Raw genomic sequence first — 25784 nt, forward strand, 5'->3', positions numbered from 1 at the left:
TTCCGTTTGTTCATCATCCCCATTCCCCATAACTTAGTTCAGCCGGGATTCAGAGAAAGAGGGCAGTAAACAATAAATGAATGAATGCGGGGGAGGGGGAGTTAAAACGGCCTTCACTGCACATTCTCTAAAAGCTGGCTTTCACATCTGATGCTCGTTATTAAATGGTTCCCAAACATGCCAGATCACTTTTGCGTGGTCTTAAAAACAAAAAAATAAACCAGTGTGGCCTTGGTTTCAGCGTCTGTTTTCACGCCAAACAGCCCAGGCGCGGCCACCGTTCAGAGGGGCGATTGGCTCGGGTTTGGGCTCCACTGACACAAGCCCTAAAGGGCTGAGGGCCGGGGCGGAAGTGCGGGAGCGGGAGGGCGCCTGCGGCCGGGGCGGAAGTGCCGGGCGCAGGGCGGAAGTGGCGACTGGGGCGGCTGAGGCTCAGGTGGGTCCCCGCGGTCGGGCCCCGGCAGGTGGGCGCTCGAGGTCCCCAGCCCGGAGCCGGTAGGCAGGCGGGAGAGGAGGTCACGGGAGCTCCACGCTGTGCCGCACGCTGCCGATTTCGATTGTCATTACAGGAAATTTAATTAAACCGGGAGCCATAAATCCGTGAACCTCCGGGGGCAAATTATAAGCGTGTGTGTATGTGTGCGCTCGCGATGCGCTTTGGGAAGTGAACACGGGTGGGAAGAGGCAGCTTTTTAAAAGGAAGCAGAAAACATCACAACTTCATGCCCCTTCCCTGATTAACAGATGCTCTGTTTCGGATTTAATTGAGTTCTGTGAAGTGGCAATATAATCTCAGTTGGCTGAGATGACTGCCTTATGACATAAACGTTTTTGAGCAGCCATGTTGACCTTTAATTTAGGGCCAAAAGGTTTAATCGTGAGTGCTGTGGGGAACACTGAATCCTGGGATTTTCTGGACCTCCTCTCTGCCTTTACTGCACAAAAGCAGCCTTCTGGGTGCTGAACCATGAGAGAATAAATCAGAACCTATACAATTCTCAATAAATATTTAGCCTTATCAGTCACCCCTGACAAATATCACTCATACTTCTTTTTTTTTTTAAATAAGTCCAGAGTTACAGATTGTTACTAACATGAATAGGCAAGTGTCTTTCTAAGGTTGTCCTGTTAAAGAACAAGGAGTTATTCTTTTTTTTTTTTTAATCTGGCTGATCTTTATTCTTAATAGAAAGTATTTTATGTAGTACTTTGTATTTTAGAACACTTTAAAAAAATCCACTGTATGACCGAGCTCAACCCCAAGATTCTCAGCTCCTAGAGCACGGAGATTGTTTCTAAGATCTGTTATGTCCCCCACTCTCTCTGGCACATTTCCCAACATAAGAGGTTTCCTTAACCACAAACTGCCTTGGTTAAGCAGCCCTAGAGCCATGTTTCAGTGTGTGACTGCGAAAAGATGAGGTGGCTGTTAGAGGCCAGTCTTCTCATTTACTAATTATATCAGGAATGCTGTGTGAAAGTGCTTATGATGCTAGCAGTATTTGGAGCTATATACATTGAAACTGAAAACACTTGGAAAAAGAGCTGTGCCCTGGAAATACTGAGTGGTTATAGTAATGCGGGTAAGGCAGAACTAAATCACGGTTCTGTGTGAAATGTCATAACCTAATAACCTGCGTCCTGCTGGGCTGAGGAACTGCCTGGAACCAGAACAGGTCCCGGTGTGAAAATTAAGGTGGGTGGGGCTGTCTTTTAGATAGGCAGACTCCCCAGAGTTTTTTAAACTTCATGCTTACTGTGGTCAATAGTAACTGCCTGCCAAAGAAGGATCAATATTTTTTTGTCTCCTTTACTAGAGGAAAATGTGGCTATGTGGTTTTCTTTAGATGGATTGATGGCAGGTAAGGAAATAGAAATGAGGGTTTTCCAACTTGGGAATTTATTGGACTGTATTTCTATTTTATTCCAGATGCCTGTTTCCAGCAGACTCTTAAATACTCGGAAGCAGTGTGGAGGTATACCTTCAAAATAAGTTTTCTTTTTCTTATTATTAAGGTTTTTGTATTTCATAACGTGCAAACTCCAGCTGGCTGATGCATTTAGTTACTCTAATGCCAGGGCTCAGGGTTTCACACATAGCAGGACCTTGAGGTGAGCTGGTACAAGTAATAAGGTTTTTTATGTTCCTTATTTTAAATCTAATTTTGCCACTGCTTTATTCAAGGGGTGTACATCAGAGGAAGCCAAAAGCCAGCTGGAATAGTTCCTGCTTGCAGTTTTAATCTTGTTTGCAATTATTTTGAAGGGAGAAACCATCTGGATCCAGGGATGTGTAGTTACCCAGGTAGCAGGCACTAGGTGAGCTTCCATCATCCTTCCCCTAGTATCATGGCCAGTTCGAGAGACAAAAATTATTTGAGGAAGAACATGCAAAGTGGAAGGTTTTGGCTAAGTCTCACCTAGATATTATTCCACATCCCTACCTCCCCATCTCATGGAGGCAGGGAACTGGAGGCATGAAAATATTACTCTTTTTATTCCAATCCTTACCCAAGATAAGATTTCCAGAGATAGAAGTAAAACTCAAAATATCTTCTATTTTAAGAAAGTATCCATCTCCAAGGATTTCAGAGCATTTTACCAATATCTACTAACAACCATTTTACTGCTGTAGACTGTGGTATTGTATTATTTGTTTGTAAATCTTTCGCCTACCTAAGGTGTGAGTTCCATAAGGGCAGAGAAAGTATCTGAATCACTTTTATATTTCTAGTACCTGGCACTGTGCCTGGCACATTACAGACGCTCAGTACATGGTATAAAGGGGAGGCTGGATCTATAAGGAATGTGAAAGCATCAGTGGGAATCAGCAAGGTACAGAAAAGAATGTAAAACAGTAATCTTTCAAGGGGCTACCAGATGCAGTTATAAATGCTACAGTTAATGCCTTTATAAACAGCTTGGAGTAGGGAAGGGTGTATTTGAGAATCTACAGATGGTCACCAAACTGCCATCCAAGGTGATCTAGCCTGGTGAGTTGCGGGGTCTTTCTTATACTGAACAGAATATGCAAAGTAAAAGACACCAGCAGCCCTATTCCCATTTTCTCTTAAGGTCTGCAGTGCCCAACTCCTCACTCAAACACCTGTTGAGTGAATATCTGAAAAGTATCCATTTGAAGGTATACTAAATTATTAGCCTACTTAAGCCACTAATATCTTGGTTTGGTCCTGCCTAAAGGATAAAGGACTTTGATCACTATTTTAAGGCAAGGTTACCCAAACAATATTGAATGAAAGCCACATCATCTTTTCTACTTCACTGACATTTCATAAGAGTTCAAACTTGTCAGCTTTTTGTATTGTCATAGGGCAGGCATGTGGTATATGCTGCTTCCTTCTGTTGCCAATGGGAGTCCAGCAGAAACCAGAATGTTACTGCTGGAAACAGATGACCTTCCTCTCATTGTTCCTGTACTTTTTCATATTAATCATGAAATAATGGGGAAGTGACTTCTAGTTTAGTCAGATGTAAGGACATAAGACTGAATTATTTGATTTTGTTTTAATTCTTTACTTCTTAAAACATGTAGTTCTTCCAGTCAGCCAAAGTCCCTTGGAATCCAGCTCCAAAATATTAAGATTTTCTATCAATGTGACAGCTGTTAAGTAACCAGAATAGGACTGAGAGAATTGAGGAGTCTCATGTATCTGCAGGTTACTAGAGCAGGACCTCAAGAGTGGATAGTCCCTAATGTTCCAGTATTAGTGTCACAAGTCCAAAGAAGTGATGGATTTAATATCTCAAATGTTCCAAAGCCATTTACTACAAAATGGCTAAAAATGAATGAAACATCTTTCAGGTCCTGTGTGGTCATGTGGATAACTTCACCTCTTCTGCAAGATGAATTGGAAATGGTGGAGTATTAGTGACAAATGGGAGACATTGCCTGGATGGATGGAATTTGAATTGCAAACAGTTGTTTTTGGAAATGAAATTGTGTGCTTTTTAAATAGCAAGGAAACTGGCATTACTCGCTGGGTACAATAAGACTAAGATGTTTTAATGAAATTGCCTTCTTTCTGGGTCAGTAGTAAGCATTAGAGATACCTTCAAAAGGAATGTGTCATTTTGGTTAAGAAGGATAATGTGGAAAGGAGTCTGCATAATTCCTTATGCACTTTATCCCCAACCCTTGAACTGGCTTGATTTTGCCCACATCTTAATGTTATCTTTATGGAATGAAGGAATTTTCAAATTGGTTTTTAAACTCTATTAAGCCCTCATGTATGATATAACCCAACCACATTATTCAGGCTTTCTTGGCTTTCAGGAAGAGCTTTGCAGCCATTATGTCCTAATTGTACTGGACATTGTTGCACGCTCTGAATTCAGAATATACCTCTGGCTCTAGGCCAGATGCTGAGTCAGTAACTTTGGGGTTGAGGATGAGGGGACGGGTACAGTGTGTGCAAGCCCCATTTTGTGAACAAGAAGAATTAGTCTGGAATCGATTTCGGACCCCTGGGTGCTAGAGGGAGGGGTCCTCCCTCTACTACTATTCTTGATCAGCATCTTCATTTTATTTTTCTTAGCGAAATGTTTTTCTGGAAACTAACCCTATTATCAAATAGGCTCTTCTGAAGCAACGATCTGGAAAATGTGACTGCTAAGGTCCAAAGATTCTAAAACAAACTCTTGCTTACTCAAAAGATTCCTCCTCCTTCCCATTTCACATTTGCTATTGGCCTCGGCAAACACAGCCGCACTTCTGGAAGTGGAGGAGAATGCCAAGATGATGAGGGTCTGTCATTAAAAATCACTCTTTAAATGTATCTATCAATAGGAAACATTATTCTTATTTTTGGAGGCACATCCTTAGTATTCTTTCTGGAGGTACTTTTCCATCTGAGATGCTCAAACAATGCAAGATCAATGTCACCTCCCTCATTTTTCTGCAGGGTATTTTTGAGATGCCAAGGCTTCCCAGTTATGATCAAGGAGCTACAGAAACAAGCTTGGGATGAGGAAGCCCATGTACACGTCTGCCCAGATCTATGTATGAATTTTGGTTCTCTTTAAATGGGCCTAGCATTTTAGACTGCTACAGCTAACTACTTCCAAGGCTTTCTTTGGAGCCTTTTGACATCAAGAGCTACTGCCACAGCATCTCTTCTGTATATGATTTTCCCTTTTCTGATCTGGAAGACATTTGATACCCAAAGCCTATGGGTATAGTTTCTCCTAGCCTCTGTAAAATGAGAGAACAGGACAGGGGGTCGTAGTTCCATATCACAGTTGATGAAACTGAGGCTTAAAGAGATGAGGAATTGCCTAGCATCAGAGAGCTAACTGGTGGAGTTGCCTATCTTTGGGGTTTAGATTTATGAAATCCTCACACAGAAATGCACCCAGGAATTCAAATGTGCTGAATTCCAACTGAAACTCTATAAGAAAGAGTAACTTTAAAGCTTTAGATGAAGAATCATGCCATTTGTGCTTAATTCCCCTGACTGATGAGTTAGTGGAAGCTATATTCCTTTACAGTTACTTCGACCTCTCTACACATTTATTCAAAATACTTTGGAACAAGTTTTGTCTTTAAAGGTTATTAATAAATCCAACTTTACCACTTCCTAGGCAGCTTCTGTTCTGATACACAGGAGTTGAGTTGAGGATATCATTGATAAAATAACAGTGGTACTGAATTTTCCCTTCTTTGAAAATATAAAGGCGAGTATTAGGAAGGAATAATAGGAAAGGAAGTGACCTTTGTTCAGAGCCCATCAAGGGAAAACCTCTACCTCTTGCAAAATGAATTTCATTGTCCTGTGTGAGGCCTGAGTAAGCTAAGCCAGAACCTGGTGCCAGGGTATTTGCTGGTCAAGATATTAAGTCTTAATGGAAAATAAATGGGCTTCTCTGGTGGCTCAGACAGTAAAGAATCCACCTGTGATACAGGAAACCCAGTTCAATCCCTGGGACAGGAAGATCCCCTGGAGAAGGGAATGGCTACCCATTCCAGTATTCTTGTCTGGAGAATTCCATGGACAGAGGAGCCTGGCGGACTACAGTCCATGGGGTCAAAAAGAGTTGGATACAACTGATCAACTAACACCAGAAAAATAATATGTTGGGTCTTGAATCAGTTATATCCTGTCTTAGGAATTCCCATTTAAGTAGTCTTCACAATCTGAAAGTTTTCAGCTATTTGTTTGAAATGTTTTTCAGTTTTCAATTCCCTGTTTCTGAGACAATCATTCCTAGAGTTTTAAATCCTCCTTCTGGGGCCAGTAAAAGCACATTTCAGTCAGTAGACGCATCATCATCAGTATTATTAATAACAATACCTTATCTTTGTATTATTTAGTAACAACTAAGCTTTATTTCTCTATTCTGCTTTTTAACTTGTACAAAGATTTTTATATTTATTATCTCTTTTTAAGTCACCCATCCAACTTTTGCTTTTACTTGTCTCCCTACCCGACTGCCTCCATCTTCACCTGAAATATCTCCTTTTGTTTAAGAGGTGAAATTAGCCAGGGATCAGACAAGGCCATTCATTTTAGGGGTTGGCATTGGTTGTAAGATTTCATTCCTTTGGAGGGACATCAGACACATCTTATCTGATTCGTGGTAGATTCTTTGACTGTCCCTTTTCCAGTCCAAGCCCTCATCACTCTTTTTGACAATCGGCCACTCCTATCTTTCTGGACACACTTTGTCCTGCTGGCTTCCATGACAGCCCACTTTTCTGATTTTCCTCCTACCCCATCAACCTTTCTCTTTGCCTCCTTCACTGGCTCCTCTCTACGCTACTTCTGAATGTTGAATTGCCTCAGCTGTCTCTCCTGGGCCCTCTTCTTTTCTTAGCTATTTAGATGATCTCACAATCTCAGCTGTAATTGGAGCCTTCAAACTGAAGGAGTCTTGAATTTTATCTTCAGTCCTGGTTTCTCTCCTGGCTACCAAACCTGTACATGCCACTTTCTACTTGAGCTCCAGCCTGTCCCTCACTGAGCTCCCAGACCCATACCCCACTCAATCTGTTCCTGCCTTCGCATCCCTCATTTTAGTAAACTGGCACCGCGACCCACCCAGAGGCTCACTACTGAAACTAGGATAGTCCTTACTGTCATTTTTAATTACTCAAATCCAGTTCATCGGCAGGTCCTTTCAGGCCCATCCATGCCACCCACCTTTCTCCCCTGGACTACTACAGTAGCCCCTAACTGACTCCCTGGTTCCACTCTTGCCATCCCAAACACATTCTTCACACAGTACTAAGTGAAAGTGAAAGTTGCTCAGTCATCTCTGACTCTTTGCAAACACATGGACTGTAGCCTACTAGGCTCTTCTGCCTGCTCTTCTCCAGGCCAGAATACTGGAGCGGGTAGCCGTTTCCTCTCCAGGGGATCTTCCCAACCCAGGGATCGAACCCAGGTCTCCTGCATTGCAGTCAAATTCTTGACTGTCTGAGTCACCAGGGAAGCCCACACAGTGCTAAAGTCATCTTTTTTTTTTGGCCATGACATATGGCTTGCCAGGCTTCGCAGGTGGCACGAGTGGTAAAGAACCCACCTGCCAATGAGGGTCTGACATAAGAGATGTGGGTTCAATCCCTGGGACAGGAAGATCCCTTGGAGGAGGGCATGGCAATCCACTCCAGTATTCTTGCCTGGAGAATCCCATGGATGGAGGAGCTGGCAGGTTACAGTCTGTGGTGTCGCAAAGAGTCAGACACGACTGAAGCAACTTAGCACTCACATGTATGTGGCTTGCAGGGAATCTTAGTTTCCCAACCAGAGATACAGTCCGGGTTCCCAGCAGTGGAAGCACTAACCACTGAACCGCCAGGGAAGTCCCTACAGTCATCTTTGTAAACTGTACATGTGATCACATAACTTCCTTCCTCTAAATCTAATTATGCTTAAAACCTCAATTTGTTAACATAACCCACAAGGCCTTAGGGGTTCCAACCCCCACTGACCTGTCTCCTCTACTCTTCCCCTTGCTTACTTGCTTTAGCCACACTGTCCTTTCTGTTTCTTTCACTGAATCAAAGTTGTCCTCACCCTAGAGCCTTTGCACTTACTGTTCTCTCTCCCACAATGCTCTTCTTTCAGATCTTTGTACCTTCTTAGCCTTTAGTCTCAGCAAAAACGACACCTGCTCAGAGCACGTTATTTAAAGGCCTGCCTTGGTTACCATCACATCACCCTGTTCACTCCTTCCCGTTTGCTTACTACTGTCTGATGTTGTCTGACCTAAGAGTCTCTTTAATGTGCCCAGTGACAGTATGGACCCCATGAGGGCAGGGACTTAACTTTTTGGTGCACCACTGAACTCAGTACCTATGAGTATCTCATACGTGGAAAACAGCAGGTAATTGTTGAATGAGTGACTCTCATCCCACACCTAGATTTTCATAACTCAACTCTCTCCTGCCTCCGTTCTTCTTTCCTTTGCAGTCTTTTCCTGCTTGCTGCTGCCAGATCAGTCTCCTAAAATACTGATTTTATTGCATCACTCTCTTTTTTAAAACTCTTCTTTGGCTCCCATCCGAAAGGCCACAGCATTCCTACCTCATGCCTTTGTGTCTAAGCCTGACTTCAGAAGGCTTCCCCCTTTTCTATGTATCCAAATCCTACATGACTTAGGATCCTTCTCTTGTGAAACCAGTTCCAATGTCAGCCCACAGTACTCTTCTTTTCTTGTCTCTATGACATCTGAAGTTGCCCATTAGATGTCCCACTTGTGATCTGTATTTATATTGTTTCAGTGAAGAATTTAACTCCCTCCTAAATCCACTGGAGTGTGTCTCTCTCTAATTCTCCTTGCTTATATCCAGAATGTGGAGTTGATTTCTCCATGTGAGAGTTTTATTTGGAGGGAAAGAAATGAGCTAAACACCAGACAGGATGAAGAAAAAACAATAAGGGCTTAATTTTACTGAGAATTTGAAGGGAGTGGGATAGAGGAGCAGAGTGTAGGTACTAAGTGATGGACATGTAAATGCCGTATACCTTCAGAGGAGTTATAATCTTACTGGATAGGCCAGGGCCCACAATTCAAACAGTTTAAAAACTGTTTGTGCAGATCAGTGTGTTGAATGTAAATGAATGGAGCACCCATTGCATCCAAACAGTGGAGTAGAGACATCCAGATACTTGGAAAACCCAGAGTCATAGTAATCATTTAAAAGAAAGTTAGAAAGGGAGTTTTATCTCTAGGAACTCATGTGACCAGTCATATCTTTCTGAAACTGCTTCTCTTTCCCTCTTGTGATGAAGCTGTTGCCACTGGATCCTGGAAATAGAAGCTGCAGGGAGCAGGGTGGACGTGTGGGTGTGTCTGCTCAGGATCTCGTGTGTTATGTGGGATCAAGTCAGCAGTCCAGATCCCAGACAGATAAGGCTGTGATAATCATCTCACATTATGTGCAAATATCAAATCAATATATTTTATACCTGAAACTAATACAGTGTTAAATTATTTAAAAAAAAAAGAATGGAGCTGTGCATGAAGCCATGTACAGGTGGCCCCACAGGCGCATGGTGAGCCAGGGATCCTTGTTGTAACATCATGTCTGAGTTGGGGCTATCTCCTTAGCAGTTCCCCTGGCCAGGTACCCTGACTGCTGCAGCTGAGATACTGAAAAAGCACCTGAGATCCCACCTAGGGAGTGAGGGGCCCCCTCCCGGCTCCCTTCCACCCCCTACCCTCTGTTTCTATTCTGCAGCCTCATTCTAACCCTGCTTACTCTTGGAACTGACACCTCAAAGTATCAGCTCAGTCTGCAGCTTTGACTGGGTCCCTGTACACCACCTCACCTTGCACTCTTGGCTCCACCCTTGGACCCAGGATCCCAGGCTAGGCTCCCACTTGTTTGGGAGAGAGGGAGGTTTATACACCTCTGACTGACCACAAACACATAAGATCCCTGGGGAGGCATCATTCATCCCTGTTTCTCTGGATTAGGGAAAGTCCAGTGACCTAGATGAGTGCCCTAAGAGCACTCTCAGCTCATTATATGAGCGCTCAGTAATCTAAAACAGTGGATTTTGTTCCCAATAGAGGGGTATTTCTGTAGGCCTCTGTGTGTGTGTGTGTGTGTGTGTGTGTGTGTGTGTGTGTGTGTGTGCACGCGCACAGGTATGACCTAAATACAATCTCTTACGATTATACAGTGGAAGTGACAAATATATTGAAGGGATTAGATCTGATAGATAAAATACCTAAAGAACTATAGATGGAGGTTCATAACATTACATAGGAGGCAGTGAACAAAACCATCCTCAAGAGAAAGAAATGCAAAAAAGTGAAATGGTTGTCTGAGGAGGCCTTACACATAGCTGAGAAAAGAAGTGAACGGCAAAGAGAAAATGAAAGATATATCCATCTGAATGCAAAGTTCCAAAGAATAGCAAGGAGAGATAAGAAAGCCCTCCTCATTGATCAGTGCAAAGAAATAGAGGAAAACAACAGAATGGAGAACAATAGAATGAGAAAGACTGGAAATCTCTTCAATAAAATTAAAGATACCAAGGGAACATTTCATGCAAAGATGGGCACAATAAAGGACAGAAATGGTATGGACCTAACAAAAGCAGAAGATATTAAGAAGAGGTGGCAAGAATACACAGAAGAACTATAAGACCCAAAAAAGACCCTTAATGACCCAGATAACCATGATAGTCTGATCACTCACCTAGAGCCAGACATCCTGGAGTGTGAAGTCATGTGGGCCTTAGGAAGTATCACTACAAACAAAGCTAGTTGAGGTGATGGAATTCCCAGCTGAGCAATTTCAAATCCTAAAAGATGATGCTGTGAAAGAACTGCATTGAATATGCCAACAATTTTGGAAAACTCAGCACTGGAAAAGGTCAGTTTTCATTCCAATCCCAAAGAAAGGCAATGCCAAAGAATGCTCAAACTACTGCACAACTGCACTCACACTATCAAAATAATGTTCAAAATTCTCCAAGCTAGGCTTCAACAATATGTGAACTGAGAACTTCCAGATGTACAGGCTGGATTTTGAAAGGGCAGAAGAACCAAAGATCAAATTGCAAACATCCATTGGATCATAGAAAAAGCAAGAGAATGCCAGAAAAACATCTGCCTCATTGACTACGCTAAAGCGTTTGATTGTGTGGATCACAACAAACTAGAAAATTCTGAAAGAGAAGGGAATACCAGACCACCTTACCTGCCTCCTGAGAAATCTGTAGGCAGTCAAGAAGCAACAATTAGAACCAGACATGGAACAACAGACTGGTTCCAATTTAAGGAGTACATCAAGGCTGTGTATTGTCACTCTGTGTATGTACTCTGCAGAGTACATCATGTGAAATGCTGGGTTGGTGAAGCACAAGCTAGAATCAAGATTGTGGGGAGTAATATCAGTAACCTCAGATATGCAGATGACACTACCCTCATGGCAGAAAGCAAAGAGGCACTAAAGAGCCTCTTGATGAAAGTGAAAGAAGAGAGTGAAAAAACTGGGTTAAAACTCAGTATTCAAAAAATGAAGACCATGGCCTCCAGTCCCATCACTTCGTTTCAAATAGATGGGAAAACAATGGAAACAGTGACAGACTTTTATTTTGGGAGGCTCCAAAATCACTGCAGATGGTGACTGCAGCCATGAAATTAAAAGGCACTTGCTCCTTAGAAGAAAAGCTGTGACCAACCTAAACAGCATATTAAAAAGCAGAGACATTACTTTGCCATCAAAAGTCTGTCTATTCAAAGCTATGATTTTTCCAGTATTCATATATGGATGTGAGAGTTGGACTATAAAGAAAGCTGAATGCCGAAGAATTGATGTTTTTGAACTGTGGTGTTGGAGAAGACTCTTGAGAGTCCCTTGGACTGTAAGGAGATCAAACCAGTCAATCCTAAAGGAAATCAATCCTGAATATTCATTGGAAGAACTGATGCTGAAGCTGAAGTTCCGATACTTTGGGCATCTGATGTGAAGAACTGACTCATTTGAAAAGACCCTGATGCTGGGAAAGATTGAATGCAGGAGAAGGGGACGACAGAGGATGAATCCAATTCGATGGACATGAGTTTGAGCAAGCTTTTGGAGTTGGTGATGGACAGGGAAACCTTGGTGTGCTGCAGTTCATCGGGTTGCAAAGAGTTGGACACAACTGAGCGACTGAACTGAACTGAACTGAATGAAGGTGGTACCTGAGTTTATATAGACTTTTGATTTTGCACATGAACTAACAACACTGCAGCTTACTGATGAGAGATCACGTGAGCTTGGAGATTCAGTGTGCCAAAGGATTCTTTGAATGAATAAAAATTCTGATCTGTGAAGGTCAGTTTCTCTACTCAAATGAGAACAATGTTGTTTGCCTTCTAATCAGACACACACAGCATTTGAAGAATCCAGGAGCCCCACAAAGATGATGTGCAGCCCGAGCATGAGCAGCTCCTCATGCAAGAAATGAATAATCCTTATTAAAGGCACAAATGACCCTGGCTTCTTTCTGTCCTGTGAGGAGTTGCTTTAATGGTATGCCCTTCAGTGCTTCGGAGGGAAAACGCTATAAAGTTACCTTTCTTATATTGCTTCAAGGAGGACAGAATTGGGTCCAGCCAAGCCCTCCCCCATGCTGTACTTGATTCGGCCATAAGACCACTGAAGTCAGCCTCAGTTTTGTTGAAAAGCCAGCATTCCCTCTCTCTTTTGGGGTGATCCATGCCTTTGAGCAGCCATATACTTGAAACAGCAGGAGTCACCATCTTTATTGTTAGGCTGTGGAATTTGTTTTAGACACATTCTAAATCCAGTCTTATACTTTTTTTTTGTTTGGCTGTGACAAAGGTGACCCAATTGTGCTTTTTTGATATAATGCACACAGCTCTTTTTGCTTATATTAGAGGCATGTAACAGAATACAAAGGATAAAATTGTGTGTGTGTGTAGTAAAGACACATTTCATGACAAAATTCAATGATATAATCAAAAAAGTGTTGTCCTCCTGGTCATGAGCCAACAGGTACAGACCACCTGTGCTGAGATACTGTTAAAAAATAATAGGACTATGTTCTATGAAAACGTCACATTGACAGAGTAGTCCATATTAAGATTTTACTTCAAGAAGGCATGATTGGGTGAATATGACAATGACAGCAATGGCATTAGGGTTTACAGAGTTAATAAAATATCCTAAGAAGAATATTATAGGATTCCAATTGGAGTGTACCATTTTACTTTTTATTTCTAAAACTAAGTGAACTCCAGTGGTCAGAACTTTAGCCTTAATATCTTATTTCTGCCTAGGAGAGATATAGGGAATTTTATATATATATATATATGACTCCAATATAATTTTATAATACAGTGCTTACAAAGAAATAAGTTAATTTAACAGTGTGGTAAAATGCATGTGCCTCAGGGCATTTGGAAAATATGCAGGTAGTAAAACTGCATAATGCTAATGCATTTCTCAATGAACAAATGTTCCATGTTTAAATGATTAAATTCACATGGGAGGAAAAAAGGAGAAATGGAGACTAACGTGGAGAAGAGAACTAGTTTAAGCAGAATGGTAGTGGCATCTCTGAAGACTTTATTTAGCTTTCTGGGTTAGTTGAACAAGTATTCTTCCAAATCTGGAATGAACAGCAACTCTGTTTACTATGACAGGTTTTATTTCTCTTGGGTGCAACCAAGACCGCATGCTGTGTTTTGTCATGTTGGAAATACTAAAGCAGATTTCCACTGTGATTGTGATTTTTTTCTTTTACAAAAGCCTTAGCACCTCAGTCTCAACTTAGCTAGCTAAAAGCAATAAGTTTTCTATTCCTTACCAGGCAGACATCAATAAATCTTAAATCCTTCCACCCAAAGCACACAGCTGCCGTTCACTATCCTGGTTGTCATCTTAGGTCACTGCCTTACATGGGCTGCTCCTTCTCATTTCCAGGGCTGCCTTTCTGTTTTTACTCTCACAAAACTGATCTTCAGAATTTTCTTTCTCCATTTAGTACAGCTTCTTTACCTTCATATCCTAGGAGGGTATGTCACTATTAGCATAATGCCTTCCCCAAACCAATGATGCAGAAATTTGTACCTAGTGTAAACATGGCTAGCTTTCTACTTTCCCCCTTCATTTATATCCTCTGTAGACAGAGACATGTTTTGAAGCTACTGTCCCCAACCACATTCACCTATTGGAGTGCTGATTCTGCTGAATTTATGGAAAATATATACACCAGGGCTTATCACTTAGTTGAGAGTAGCACAGCATATTGTGAAACTCTTTAGATCTGCTGTCTACCTTAGAATAATGCTGAGTCCTTGCAGAATTCTTATCACATTCTTTTTTATGCATTATCAGGATCATTTAGTTAGCAGGGAGATCCAGGAAGAACCAGAAGACTAAGGGTTTAAGAAAGAAGGAAAGATTATTGTTTCCACAGGTCAGAATTCAGTCCTTTTGTCTGTCTTTACTCTAGTTCGATATGGGTTCAGTGCTTTTAAAGTCATATCTTTCTGTTTGAAATGAGTTTGAAGCTAATCTTACACTGAAAAGCCTGGTCACCAGTAGAGACCAGTGCACAGTTAATACAGGCATGCTGTGTGGAGCAGAGCAGAGTTAAACTCGAGACGGTGGGGAAGGGCTGGGACCAGCTGCAGTGCCCTGCCTGCTTCTTGTGGACACGCGAAGGAGCGCTTACCTTTAGTTATGATATCAGATCTACCCAGACAGTGACTGCTCTGCACCCTGAGTGTCTGATGAGGGGTAGAGGTGAAACTGGAATGGGGGATAAAAAGTGTTAGTCGTTCAGTCGTATCCGACTCTTTGCTACCCCATGGACTATAGCCCGCCAGGCTCCTCTATGGAATTCTCCAGGCAAGAGTACTGGAGTGGTAGGTAGCCATTCCTTCTTCAAGGGATCTTCCTGACTCAGGGATTGAACCAAAGTCTCCTGCATTGCAGGCAGATTCTTTACCATCTGATTCACCAGGGAAGCCCAAATAGTGACAACTGTGCACACTGAGTGTCTGATGAGGGTTCAAGGTGAAACTGGAGAGGAGGAGAAAGGCTCACTCTAATACTATTAACATTCAAACAATTATTTAAACAGCTACTATATACCAGATTAACTGTAGGCACTCAGGAATTACTGGAGTGAATAAGTATCTGCTCTTGTGGAACTCTGTTGTAGTAAAGGGAACATATAGGTAAACAATTTTAGATAGTGAAGGATAATAGAAAACTATAGCAAGGTACAAGGAAGGAGAGTGGTGGACTGGCCCATGTTGATAAGGTAGTCACTAAGGCATCTCTAAGGAGGTGACATGTGCCCAGGCCAAATGAAAAGCTACTTAAGAGTTTTTCACACAAGGGGACAGGAAGTGCAGAAATCCTGATGAAGAAATAATCTTTGGTTATTTAAGGAACAGAAAGAAAATCTTTGCTCTGCAACTCACCAAGATAAGGGAGGGGAAAACTGATAGATGAAGTTGGAGAGATGGAGTAAAGAAAAGTTAAGAAATGAAGATCCCAGGAATGAATTCATGCTAGGAATATTGATAAGCAATAAAGTCAACAATGTGTATGTTTTAAAAGTAAAATGATTATATATGTAGTTTAACGGACAAAGCTGGAGGCTCCGTAGAATAACTAGAAATAAGTAGGGTGTCTTATGTCATACAAACTAGCAGGATGAGAGAACTTCAAAGCCTAGTGTTTGACATGCTGCTGTTACCAAGCTGTTATTGGAATATCTCCAGCAGAAACACTAGTACATTTGTGGATGTTTTCAAAAATGATGGCAACCTCCTTTTAAAAATACTTCTGAAAAGAGTTGTGTAGATTTTTGTTTTTGATAAGTTAGCTCAGCCTAATTCTCCTTGTAAGTTCCTCTAGGTACCACTCTGTGTTTCCCCACCTCTTGCAGCAGAGTACGGATCTCATAAGTAATAGCCTTAACCTTCAGCTGGAGACTTGTGCTGCTTACTTACTGATCCTTTACCGTGAAGGTGACTGGGCACTGTTGAATGCCTACCAATAAGATAAGCTACCTCTGCAAATAAAAACCATCTCAGGAAACTTCCACATTTTAGAAGATCATCAGGATGCTAGCAAAACCTACAGGTGAAATTTAATTTTTTAATCTAATTAACACATGCATGCAATTTCCTTACAGAAACCAAGTGATTAGACACATAGTTAATCCATACATTTGGATTTTTCTCCTTCTAAGTTCTGTTTTCTTTGGAATACAGTGCATATTGAGGCATCATGGAGACTTGCCAAACATCTTGGCCTCTCTGCTACTCTTGGACTCCAAGAAGCACATCTGAAGTCTTCAAATTCCATTACAGACTTGCAGCTTACTGTTCCTATTATAAAGAGCAAAGTCTAGGGCACATAAGTTTACTGATCTGTTTTTCTCTTGGCAGAATTAAGATGCTCTGGTTTCAAGGAAATAGCATGCAACTTGCCAAACACTCCTTTCAACTACTCTTGAGAAATCTCTCTGCTTCAAAGACTGCTCTGCCTGTGCTGACCTTATTCACAAAGGTACAGAAGAAAAAGTAAAATTACTACTTTAAAAACATAAAGTATTCAAATGTTGGGAAAAGAAAGTTGTACATTTAAGAAAGGGGGAAAATGTTGAAAGGAAAGGAAGCAATGGTATAAATTTTCTTCAGACCCACTCATCAGTTTACCCTACCTAGCTACTTCATTGTCTCACTGTTTTCAGAGAGTAAATTAATATATTTATCATCTAATCTTTACATTGAAAGAAAAGAACTGATGTTTACAAGTGTATCATTTAGAAATAAAGTCAGTTCTTGGCATTTGAATCAGTTCTAATGAGGTGGATGAAACTGGAGCCTATTATACAGAGTGAAGTAAGCCAGAAAGAAAAACACCAATACAGTATACTAACATATATATATGGAATTTAGAAAGATGGTAATGATAATCCTGTATGTGAGACAGCAAAAGAGACAGAGATGTATAGAACAGTCTTTTGGACTCTGGGAGAGGGCGAGGGTGGGATGATTTGGGAGAATGGCATTGAAACATGTACAATATCATATATGAAATGAATCACCAGTCCAGGTTCAATTCATGATACAGGATGCTCGGGACTGGTACACTGGGATGACCCAGAGGGATGGTACGGGGAGGGAGGTGGGAGGGGGGTTCAGGATGGGGAACATGTGTATACCCGTGGTGGATTCATGTTGATATATGGCAAAACCAATACAATATTGTAAAGTAATTAGCCTCCAGTTAAAATAAATAAATTTATATTAAAAAAGAAAGTCAGAAAAAAAGAAATATAGTCAGTTCTTGTTATTTGTGATAGTCATAGTGTATAAAATCGCTACAAATACTGAATTAGCAAGTACCGAACCACTGCTCCTAGGGCGAATATAGGGTTAGAGTCCTTTGAGCACCTGGTCACAACATTTTTGTCAGCTGATCAATACATAACCTTTGTTTTAAGGAAGATCGTCGGCTTTGCCAAATACTGCTATTAGTTTGAAAGAATGAAGTCTGAAAATTGACCAGTGGATTTGGCAACATGAAGGTCATTGAAACTTATGAGCATTTTCAGAGAAATGATGAGAAAGCTCTAGGGAGTTGGTCAAGAGAGGATAAGAGGAGGGGAAAAAATACATAACTTTGTTTTATGTGTGTTTCTGTTTAAAGGCACCTTATTTAATATATACTGTTGATCTATTAACACTCTCAGGGCCAGCAGCACCATAACATATGCCTGAACAAAGCTTATCTAACACAGTACTTTCTCCCTACAGCACATCACAGCCTTCTTATGCTTAGAAACACTAGACAGCACTTCAGTACTACACTCGGCTATTTTAAATGGCAGAAAAACACAAAAATGCAAGAAGCATGGCACTGAATAGATCATGATTTGGCCACCTGATGTGAAGAACTAACTCATTGGAAAAGATCCTGATGCTGGGAAAGATTGAAGGCAGGAGGAAAAGGGGACAACAGAGGATGAGGTGGTTGGATGGCATCATGGATTCGATGGACATGAGTTTGAGCAAGCTCGGGGAATTGGTGATGGACAGGGAAGCCTGGCATGCTGCAGTCCATGGGGTCGCAAATAGTCAGACATGACTGAGTGACTGAACTGAAGTAGATCATGAAAAGGACACTTGTTCACAGTATGAGAGCTAGAAAGAGCATCATGTTGTCGCAGCTTAGCCTGAAATGTACACTTCAGGCAACTCAGCTTTTTACTACTCTATGCAACTGCACATCCATGAATGACTGCAAAAGCTTGGGTGTTAATTTTAGGGTTACAAATAAGTTTTAGTGAATAGATGAATTCACAGATACAGAATCCACAAATAATGAGGACTGACTGTACTTACCTTCTTATCCCTAACACTAGTTTTAAGCCATAAAGCAAGTGTAAATTTTTTAAGAGATTTTTCCTGTAAAAGTTATAAGACAAACATTATGGATTTCCTTTTGCTAATTAACATTACTTTGTGTGATTTGTAGTAAAAAAAGAAAGTGCTGGGTAACAGAATTAACTTTAGTGAAAAATACTGCAATTCAAGCAAAAAAGGTCTCTTGTTTAATAAACTTACTCAGATTTCAGGCATTTTAGCAATTTGAATATATCTGACAATTATGTAATAAAATTTTTAAATTAATTTCTTCCTGAAAATAATCTTAACTACTTTTCATATTCATAATAATATATTGCACTATTATGGGACAAAAGTATTTCATAATCTGTGTCTACATATGAGAAATGCATGTGAAAATTAACCACAAAAATAAAATAATCCCTTAAGGTTAATGGTGCTCATTCGGCCTAACTATTCTGCACTATTTTTCAGTTTGAACAACAGCCAAGTAAGCCAAAAAAGAAAGTGAAGTCGCTCAGTCGTGTCCGACTCTTTGTGACCCCATGGACTGTAGACTGCCAGGCTCCTCTGTCCATGGGATTTTCCAGGCAAGAATACTGGAGTAGGTTGCCATTTGCTCCTCTAGGGTATCTTCCTGACTCAGGGATCAAACCCGAGTCTCCCACATTGCAGGCACTCTTTACCATCTGAGCCACCAGGGAAGCCTAAGTAAGCCAACACATGTGCTCCCCCCCCGCCAAAAAATTCCACTGATCTTCCATTCAGCTTAAAACTTGTACTGAATCCCCTTCATTTGTGTCATTAGACTATAAGATATTACTGTCACCTCTAGGAGTTCCCAGTTCTCTGAAAGAAAAAGTACATATCAATTCTCTTCCAGTTATAAATAATAGAAAGTACTTCCCAGAGTGGCTTAAACAACAAAGGGATTTTATGGGTTAGTTTGGTTTCAGAAGTAGCTTGATTCTGCAACTTGAGCATATACCAGTCTCTTCAGCTCCACATTCTCTGAGTTAAATCAGTGCACACTCTGGCTCTTTAGATGGATAACTGCAGCAATCCCAATCCCAGACCTCACATTTCCGGCATCTACAGAAACCCCAGCAAAAGCCTCACACTGTCCGTTGTCTACGACTGGCCAGTCCCTGAGTCGTCTGTAGTCGAAGAGCCAGAGTGTGTGTGTGTGAGTTGCTCAGTTGTGTCCAACTCTTTGCAACCCTATGGACTCCTTCCAGGCTTCTCTGTCCATGCAGTTCTCCAGGCAAAATACTGGAGTGTGCAGCCATTCCCTTCTTCAGGGAATCTTCCTGACCCAGGGATCAGACCCAGATCTCCTGCATTCTTAACCATCTTGTCATTTTTCAGTTCATAGACTTCTTTAAATTTGATGAGCCTTTCCTCATAAAAATACATACACATGTGATAATTTGCCCAGACTTCCCTGGTCCCTGGGTTTAAAAAAAGAGAAAAAAGTGATCCTAGATCTACTAAAGTTCTTTATTATAAAAGCAAGTACTTCTGCAATTTCACTGGTTTTTGTTTTGTTTTTGCTTTTAAGATCCTCTCTTGACTTTTTTGAACTTTTTCAGAAAATTTTAATGTGGTTATCTTAAAAATCACAGACTATCCATAATCTGTTTATTATAAAGTGAAAGAGGAGAGTGAAAAAGTTGGCTTAAAGCTCAGCATTCAGAAAACTAAGATCATGGCATCTGGTCCCATCACTTTATGGCAAAAAGATGTGGAAACAGTGTCAGACCTTATTTTGGGGGGCTCCAAAATCACTGCAGATGGTGACTGCAGCCATGAAATTAAAAGACGCTTCCTCCTTGGAAGGAAAGTTATGACCAACCTAGATAGCATATAAAAAGCAGAGACATTACTTTGGCAACAAAGGTCCATCTAGTCAAGGCTATGGTTTTCCAAGTGGTCATGTATGGATGTGAGAGTTGGACTGTGAAGAAAGCTGAGCGCCGAAGAATTGATGCTTTTGAACTGTGGTGTTGGAGAAGACTCTTGAGAGTCCCTTGGATTGCAAGATCAACCAGTCATTCTAAAGGAGATCAGTCCTGGGTGTTCTTTGGAAGGAATGATGCTAAAGCTGAAACTCCAGTACTTTGGCCACCTCGTGTAAAGAGTTGACTCATTGGAAAAGACTCTGATGCTGGGAGGGATTGGGGGCAGGAAGAAAAGGGGAGGACAGAGGATGAGATGGCTGGATGGCATCACTGACTCGATGGACATGAGTTTGAGTGAACTCCAGGAGTTGGTGATGGATAGGGAGGCCTGGCGTGCTACAATTCATGGGGTTGCAAAGAGTCAGACACTACTGAGCGACTGAACTGAATGATAACATAATGAGCCCAGTTCTCTGAAGCAGAAAAATAGGGCCAGAAAGACCTTTCTGAAGGAAAATGTCTTTTGATGATCTGGGCTTTTGTTTCAAAATATGGTGAGTCAAGCTGGAGGAAGGGCCTCCATAACAGCTCATCATTTTCTATCCCGTTAAAAAGCAGGTTTTATATAAGCATCAGTAATGCTGAATCTGTTTTAACTCATACAAGAGAACCTACGGTAGTCCTTGTTCTCTGAGTCAGGGCCTCACAAGCCTTTAAAATCTGCCGATGGTGTATAGCATTCTCAGCAGACTTCTCCTCTAGACAGAGTGCAAACAGCAGCCACTGAAACTTGCGTGCTCCTACGGTGGAGTTACTCCGGGACACCTACTGCTGACACTTACAATGAGAAAACTGACAAAACATTAAAGAGTTGATAAACTCAGCACCCAAAGTAAAGAGATTTTTCCCTTCTAAAAACGGGGCAGTAACTATCCAACTCTATCCCAGTGGGTTATTAGGAAAAACAGGCTGGGGTCTTCCCTGGCAGCCCAGGGGTTAGGACTCCATGCTTTTACTGCTATGGGTCCAGGTTCAGTCCCTGGTCAGGGAACTAAGATCCCTCAAGCCGCATGGCATGGCCAAAGAAAAAGATAAAATAAATGGAAAAACAGGCTGGCAAAGTTCAGTACCCCCAAGTCAAAACAGATTTTAAGATATTCTGGCGATGTCAGCCAGGCCTAGAAGGTGCTCCTCATCTAGGAAGGACAAAGCTCTAAAACTATAGATGTTTGGAAAATGATCTTCCCAGGTATCAATTATACTAAGCCAGTAAGAAGAACATATAAACGTCTAAATGTACTGTGTGTACATATATGCACACATATATATGTGTAACATGTAAGCATCAACATTTATTAGATAAATAGGCTTGCAGAGAAAAAAAATCAAAACACAATTAAAAATTGCCAAAAGCCCATTTGCCATGAAATACTAGCTATTTATAAGAGTCTCTAGTAGTGTTTTGCTTTGGAAATAAAAGAGTATAATTAACCTGGGAGAAAATAGTCCTTTAAATTAAGTATAATCTGCTTCTTGTGGCTTTTGTCAGGCTGAATGCCATTTCTTTGGGATTAATGGCTTTTTTCTTCCTATAGGATCCATGTCCCCTTTGTGATGAAGCCAAGGAAGTACTGGAGCCTTATAGAAACCGGGTAATATGATACGCTAGCGCTTTATGTATATGGAATGGATAGTATATGTAGTATAAGACAAAGCATCTGTCTGGATCCTTTCTTTAGGAAAAGACATTGAATGATTTTTCATTTAAATTTTCTTTCTGTTCTTCAGAGAGATTTTAGTGCTGATTTCCATAAAAGTCATTACACCTAAGTATTTTTCTCTGAGCAGCACTGGTTTTCTTACTCTGACTGTTAAAATGAGTCAGAGTTAACTAGCAGGTACAGTATTCATGCTTTAAGCTTTTGTCCCTATTCCTTTTATGTTATTTTGTCATTTCCATGGAAGTGTTTTCCAGTTGCAAACTGTGACACCTTTCCCAATCTTCCAGTCCAAACATGTCTTTCCTGAGTCTCAGGCAGCTTCCCAGTTGGGGACATAGTTTATTTCATTTCAACTGAGTAGTAATGCTGAACCTAACAGATCTAACAGAAAAGTAGCGACCTGGAAAATTAAAGAATATAAAGAAATCAATCAGTCTAGGGAAAACAAGGTCATTAGATGACTGTGGACCTCAAACAAACAGCAACAGTAAAAAAATCTCTGAGTGTTAGAACCAGTCTGGGGATCAGTTTGTCACTATAACCATTGCATTGTTCCATGTTGCTGAAAAATAGAGCTTTAGTCTGTCTCTGTTTCAGTTTATTTTACAGGAGGTGGACATCACACTTCCCGAAAACTCTGCTTGGTATGACAGGTATAAATTTGACATCCCCGTCTTTCATTTGAATGGCCAGTTTCTGATGATGCATCGAGTAAACCTCTCAAAACTTGAAAAACAGCTCCAGAAACTTGAGCAGCAAGGTGCAGGAGGCTAACGCACACCCTCATGATTTTCTACCTTCTCTGTCCAGAACGTGCTTTCCTGAGGAAATGACTGTGTCTTCAAACCCCTTTTGTCACTTTCACACAGCTCTACAGATGTTCTGAACTCAGTGGTGCCAAATAGTGATATTCCTTTTGTGATTAATGGAAGTACCAATGTGGGAACTGTTTACGTGCTGGCATTTTGTAAAATAAGTGGAGTGTATTGGCAGGGAGGGGATGATGGAAGGCAGGAGATATCCACTTGTTTTATTTATTTTACTCTTTTGTATTACTGTGGAAGCATCTCGCATTCACTGGACAGAGCCGTTTATAAGAAGAAGGCTCTGTGTCCCTGCTGCTGCCCTAAGGGCTTAACTTTTTAATGAAAGAAAAATGTTCTTCCACTTGGTAGATAAAGTGAAATGTGAATTGCTAATAACTGAACACAGTCAATAAAAGGATGTTTTAACAAATACATCTGCATGAAGTCTATTTCAGAGGAATTTAATAATACCTGTTTAAAATTAGAGCTCTTTTTTTTGTACAGAAGAGAATAAACTATCCTAGCCGAATTCATTTCATTTGAGAAAAACAAAAGACTTGAACCCCAAAAGGTATGTAAGGATCTCAACATATTTTATACATAGTCAGTGAACTGATTTGTAATATCTGAGAACTGCCTTTCATAGTTTTTCAGTTATCATCAATTGAGTTAATTGAGCATATTTTAAGACAGTGGTTTTATCAGATTTTAATATCTTGGGGAAAATTCATGTTGGACCATAATTGAACAGGTATGTCGCCTAAAAACAAAATACTCTTTACCACCTTATATAAAGTATTAAAAATGCAGTTGTGTTCTCTTATAGTCAGGTTCAGCCAATAGAGGAATCAATTCATTTAAAAACTAAACTGCCCTTTTTCCTTAAAATCACATTGTTGCAGTTTCATCTATAATGAAATTCTTTTGTGAACTATTTCAATAAATTTGGATGTTGTGAGTCACTTAGCTGGATTTTAATTTTATCACTATGAGTTAGTCTTTGAAATTAGAGAATTTTAAAGCTGGCCAATCTTAGACATTGTTTAGATCCACCCCCCTCATTTTATACATGAAAAGGACTCTGACATTCAGAGTTTCAGGAAGTTAACTAAGTCACACAGCCAGTCAGATGTTAGACTAGGTCTTGCCACGCACCCTAAATCTCTAGTACCACCTGGGTGGGGGCCTTTGCCACACACCCCAAATCTTTAGTACCACCTGGGTGGGGGCCTTGTGTTATCTCACATAAAGCGTTCTTAACCATTCTGGACCAACACAAATTAAGAAACAACTTTAGAAAACTTCCAAAGTAACAACAGGAAAAAAAATCTTACAATTGAATGTCAGTGTTTCTGACATTTTGGAACATACATCATTTGATTTTATAAATATTCATTGAGCCCTATGATAGGCAAAATTTTAGGAAGACCCCAATGAACCATTACCCTTGTAATCTCTCCCCTTTGAATATGGGTGAAACTTATGGATATGATGAAATATCCCCACTGTGATTATGTTACATTACAGGGCAAAAGGAAGATGATCTAGGGTAGCCCTGGTCTAATCAGGTGAGCCCATTGAAAGCAGCCTGGTTCTCTCTGGCTGGTTGCAGAAAATGAAATCAAAGAGATGTGCTCCCTGTCTAGCTGCCGTCTTGCGTCCCCACATGTGTGTGCGTGTCTAACCTCAGCGGGTCTGCCCGAGACCACCTGAGCGCCAAGCCTAGTCCCCCGCACACCCCCATCTCTGGTCCAACAAGATGAAAGAAACTATCATGAACCAAGAGAAACTCACCAAACTGCAGGCACAAGTGCACATTGGTGGGAAAGGAGCTGCTTGCAGAAAGAAGGTGGCTCATAGAACAGCCACAGCAGATGACAAAAAACTTCAGTTCTCTTTAAAGAAGTTAGGGGTAAACAATATCTCTGGTATTGAAGAGGTGAATATGTTCACAAATCAAGGAACAGTGATCGACTTTAACAACCTGAAAGTTCAGGCACCTCTAGAAGCGAACACCTTCACCATTACAGGCCATGCTGAGTCAAAGCAACTGGCAGAAATTCTCCCCAGCATCTTAAACCAACTTGGCGCAGACAGTCTGATCAGTTTAAGGAGACTGGCTGAAGCTCTGCCCAAAAAATCTGTGGATGGAAAAGCACCACTTTCCACTGGAGAGGAGGAGGATGATGAAGTTCCAGATCTTGTGGAGAATTTTGATGAGGTTTCCAAGAAAGAAACAAACTGAATTAACTTCTGAAGAAAATAAATCTTGAAGAAGTTACTGGAAGCTGCTATTTTATATATGACTGCTTTTAAAAATTTTGTTTATGGATCTGATAAAATCTAGATCTCTTAATATTTTTAATCCTAAGTCCCTGGACACTGCAGCTCTTTTCAGTTTTTGCTTATATACAATTCATTCTTTGCAGCTAATTAAGCTGAAGAAGCCTAAGAATAAAGTTTGAAACAAAGATAAAATTATTTGCTTAGTGAAAAAAAAAAAGAAAGAGAAAGATGTACTCCTACCAGCCTGGAAAGAATCAGACACCAGTGTTGTGAACTGCCAACAAGGCAAGGAACTGGGCAGCCTCTGGGAGCTGAGAGTAGTACCTGGCCAACAGCCAGCAGAAAAATGACATCAGTCCTACAGCTTCAAGGAGATGAATCCTGTTAACAATCAGTGAGTCTAGAAGAGGCCCATGAAACCCAGGTGAGAATCCCAGCCCTGGGTTATTTATATCTTGGGTTCAGCTCAGTGAGAATTTGATTAGAGAATTCAGCCACACCTTGCCTAGACATCTGATCTACAGACACTATGAGATAATAAATGTGTGTTGTTTCAAGCTGCTAAGTTCGTTGTAATTTTTTACACAGCAATAGAAAACTAATAGAAGTCCTTACAACACTGAAGCTCAGTGGGAGGTGGTGGGAGTATAAAAGTGAATCAGGCACAGTCCTTGTCTCAGAGACACTCACTGTCTCGGGCAGCAGAG

At 40.9% G+C, this 25784-nt stretch overlaps 2 protein-coding genes across 6 annotated transcripts; both read left to right on the plus strand.

The window, feature by feature from the left end:
• Positions 1-386: 386 nt before the first annotated feature.
• On the plus strand, positions 387-23631 carry C7H5orf63 (chromosome 7 C5orf63 homolog). 5 transcript variants are annotated; one of them, XM_052642697.1, is made up of 6 exons: positions 411-436; positions 1931-1976; positions 15854-16090; positions 16399-16519; positions 21860-21916; positions 22583-23631. In XM_052642697.1, the coding sequence occupies exons 4-6, from the start codon at positions 16406-16408 to the stop codon at positions 22757-22759; spliced, it is 348 nt and encodes a 115-aa protein (XP_052498657.1). In that variant the 5' UTR covers positions 411-436; positions 1931-1976; positions 15854-16090; positions 16399-16405; the 3' UTR covers positions 22760-23631. The 5 variants fall into 5 exon arrangements, with proteins under 5 accessions (XP_052498656.1, XP_052498657.1, XP_052498659.1 ...); XM_052642696.1 differs by lacking the exon at positions 15854-16090 and having other exon boundaries at positions 387-436; XM_052642699.1 differs by lacking the exon at positions 411-436 and having other exon boundaries at positions 1940-1976; positions 15894-16090.
• On the plus strand, positions 23610-25036 carry LOC128050446 (transcription factor BTF3-like). Its single transcript, XM_052642702.1, has 2 exons — positions 23610-23621; positions 24551-25036. Exon 2 carries the CDS (start codon positions 24551-24553, stop codon positions 25034-25036), a length of 486 nt encoding a protein of 161 aa, XP_052498662.1. The 5' UTR covers positions 23610-23621.
• Positions 25037-25784: the final 748 nt, after the last annotated feature.

The sequence above is a fragment of the Budorcas taxicolor genome, chromosome 7, assembly GCF_023091745.1.
Source record: "Budorcas taxicolor isolate Tak-1 chromosome 7, Takin1.1, whole genome shotgun sequence".
NCBI classification, from domain to species: domain Eukaryota; kingdom Metazoa; phylum Chordata; class Mammalia; order Artiodactyla; family Bovidae; genus Budorcas; species Budorcas taxicolor.

Bases quoted from the DNA above. Each gene is read 5' to 3' on its own strand.
- C7H5orf63 (XM_052642696.1), top strand. From the start codon at position 16,406: ATGCTCTGGTTTCAAGGAAATAGCATGCAACTTGCCAAACACTCCTTT. The intron at 16,520-21,859 runs GTACAGAAGAAA...TTCTTCCTATAG, and splicing joins TGCTGACCTTATTCACAAAG to GATCCATGTCCCCTTTGTGA. The intron at 21,917-22,582 runs GTAATATGATAC...TCTCTGTTTCAG, and splicing joins TGGAGCCTTATAGAAACCGG to TTTATTTTACAGGAGGTGGA.
- LOC128050446 (XM_052642702.1), top strand. From the start codon at position 24,551: ATGAAAGAAACTATCATGAACCAAGAGAAACTCACCAAACTGCAGGCA.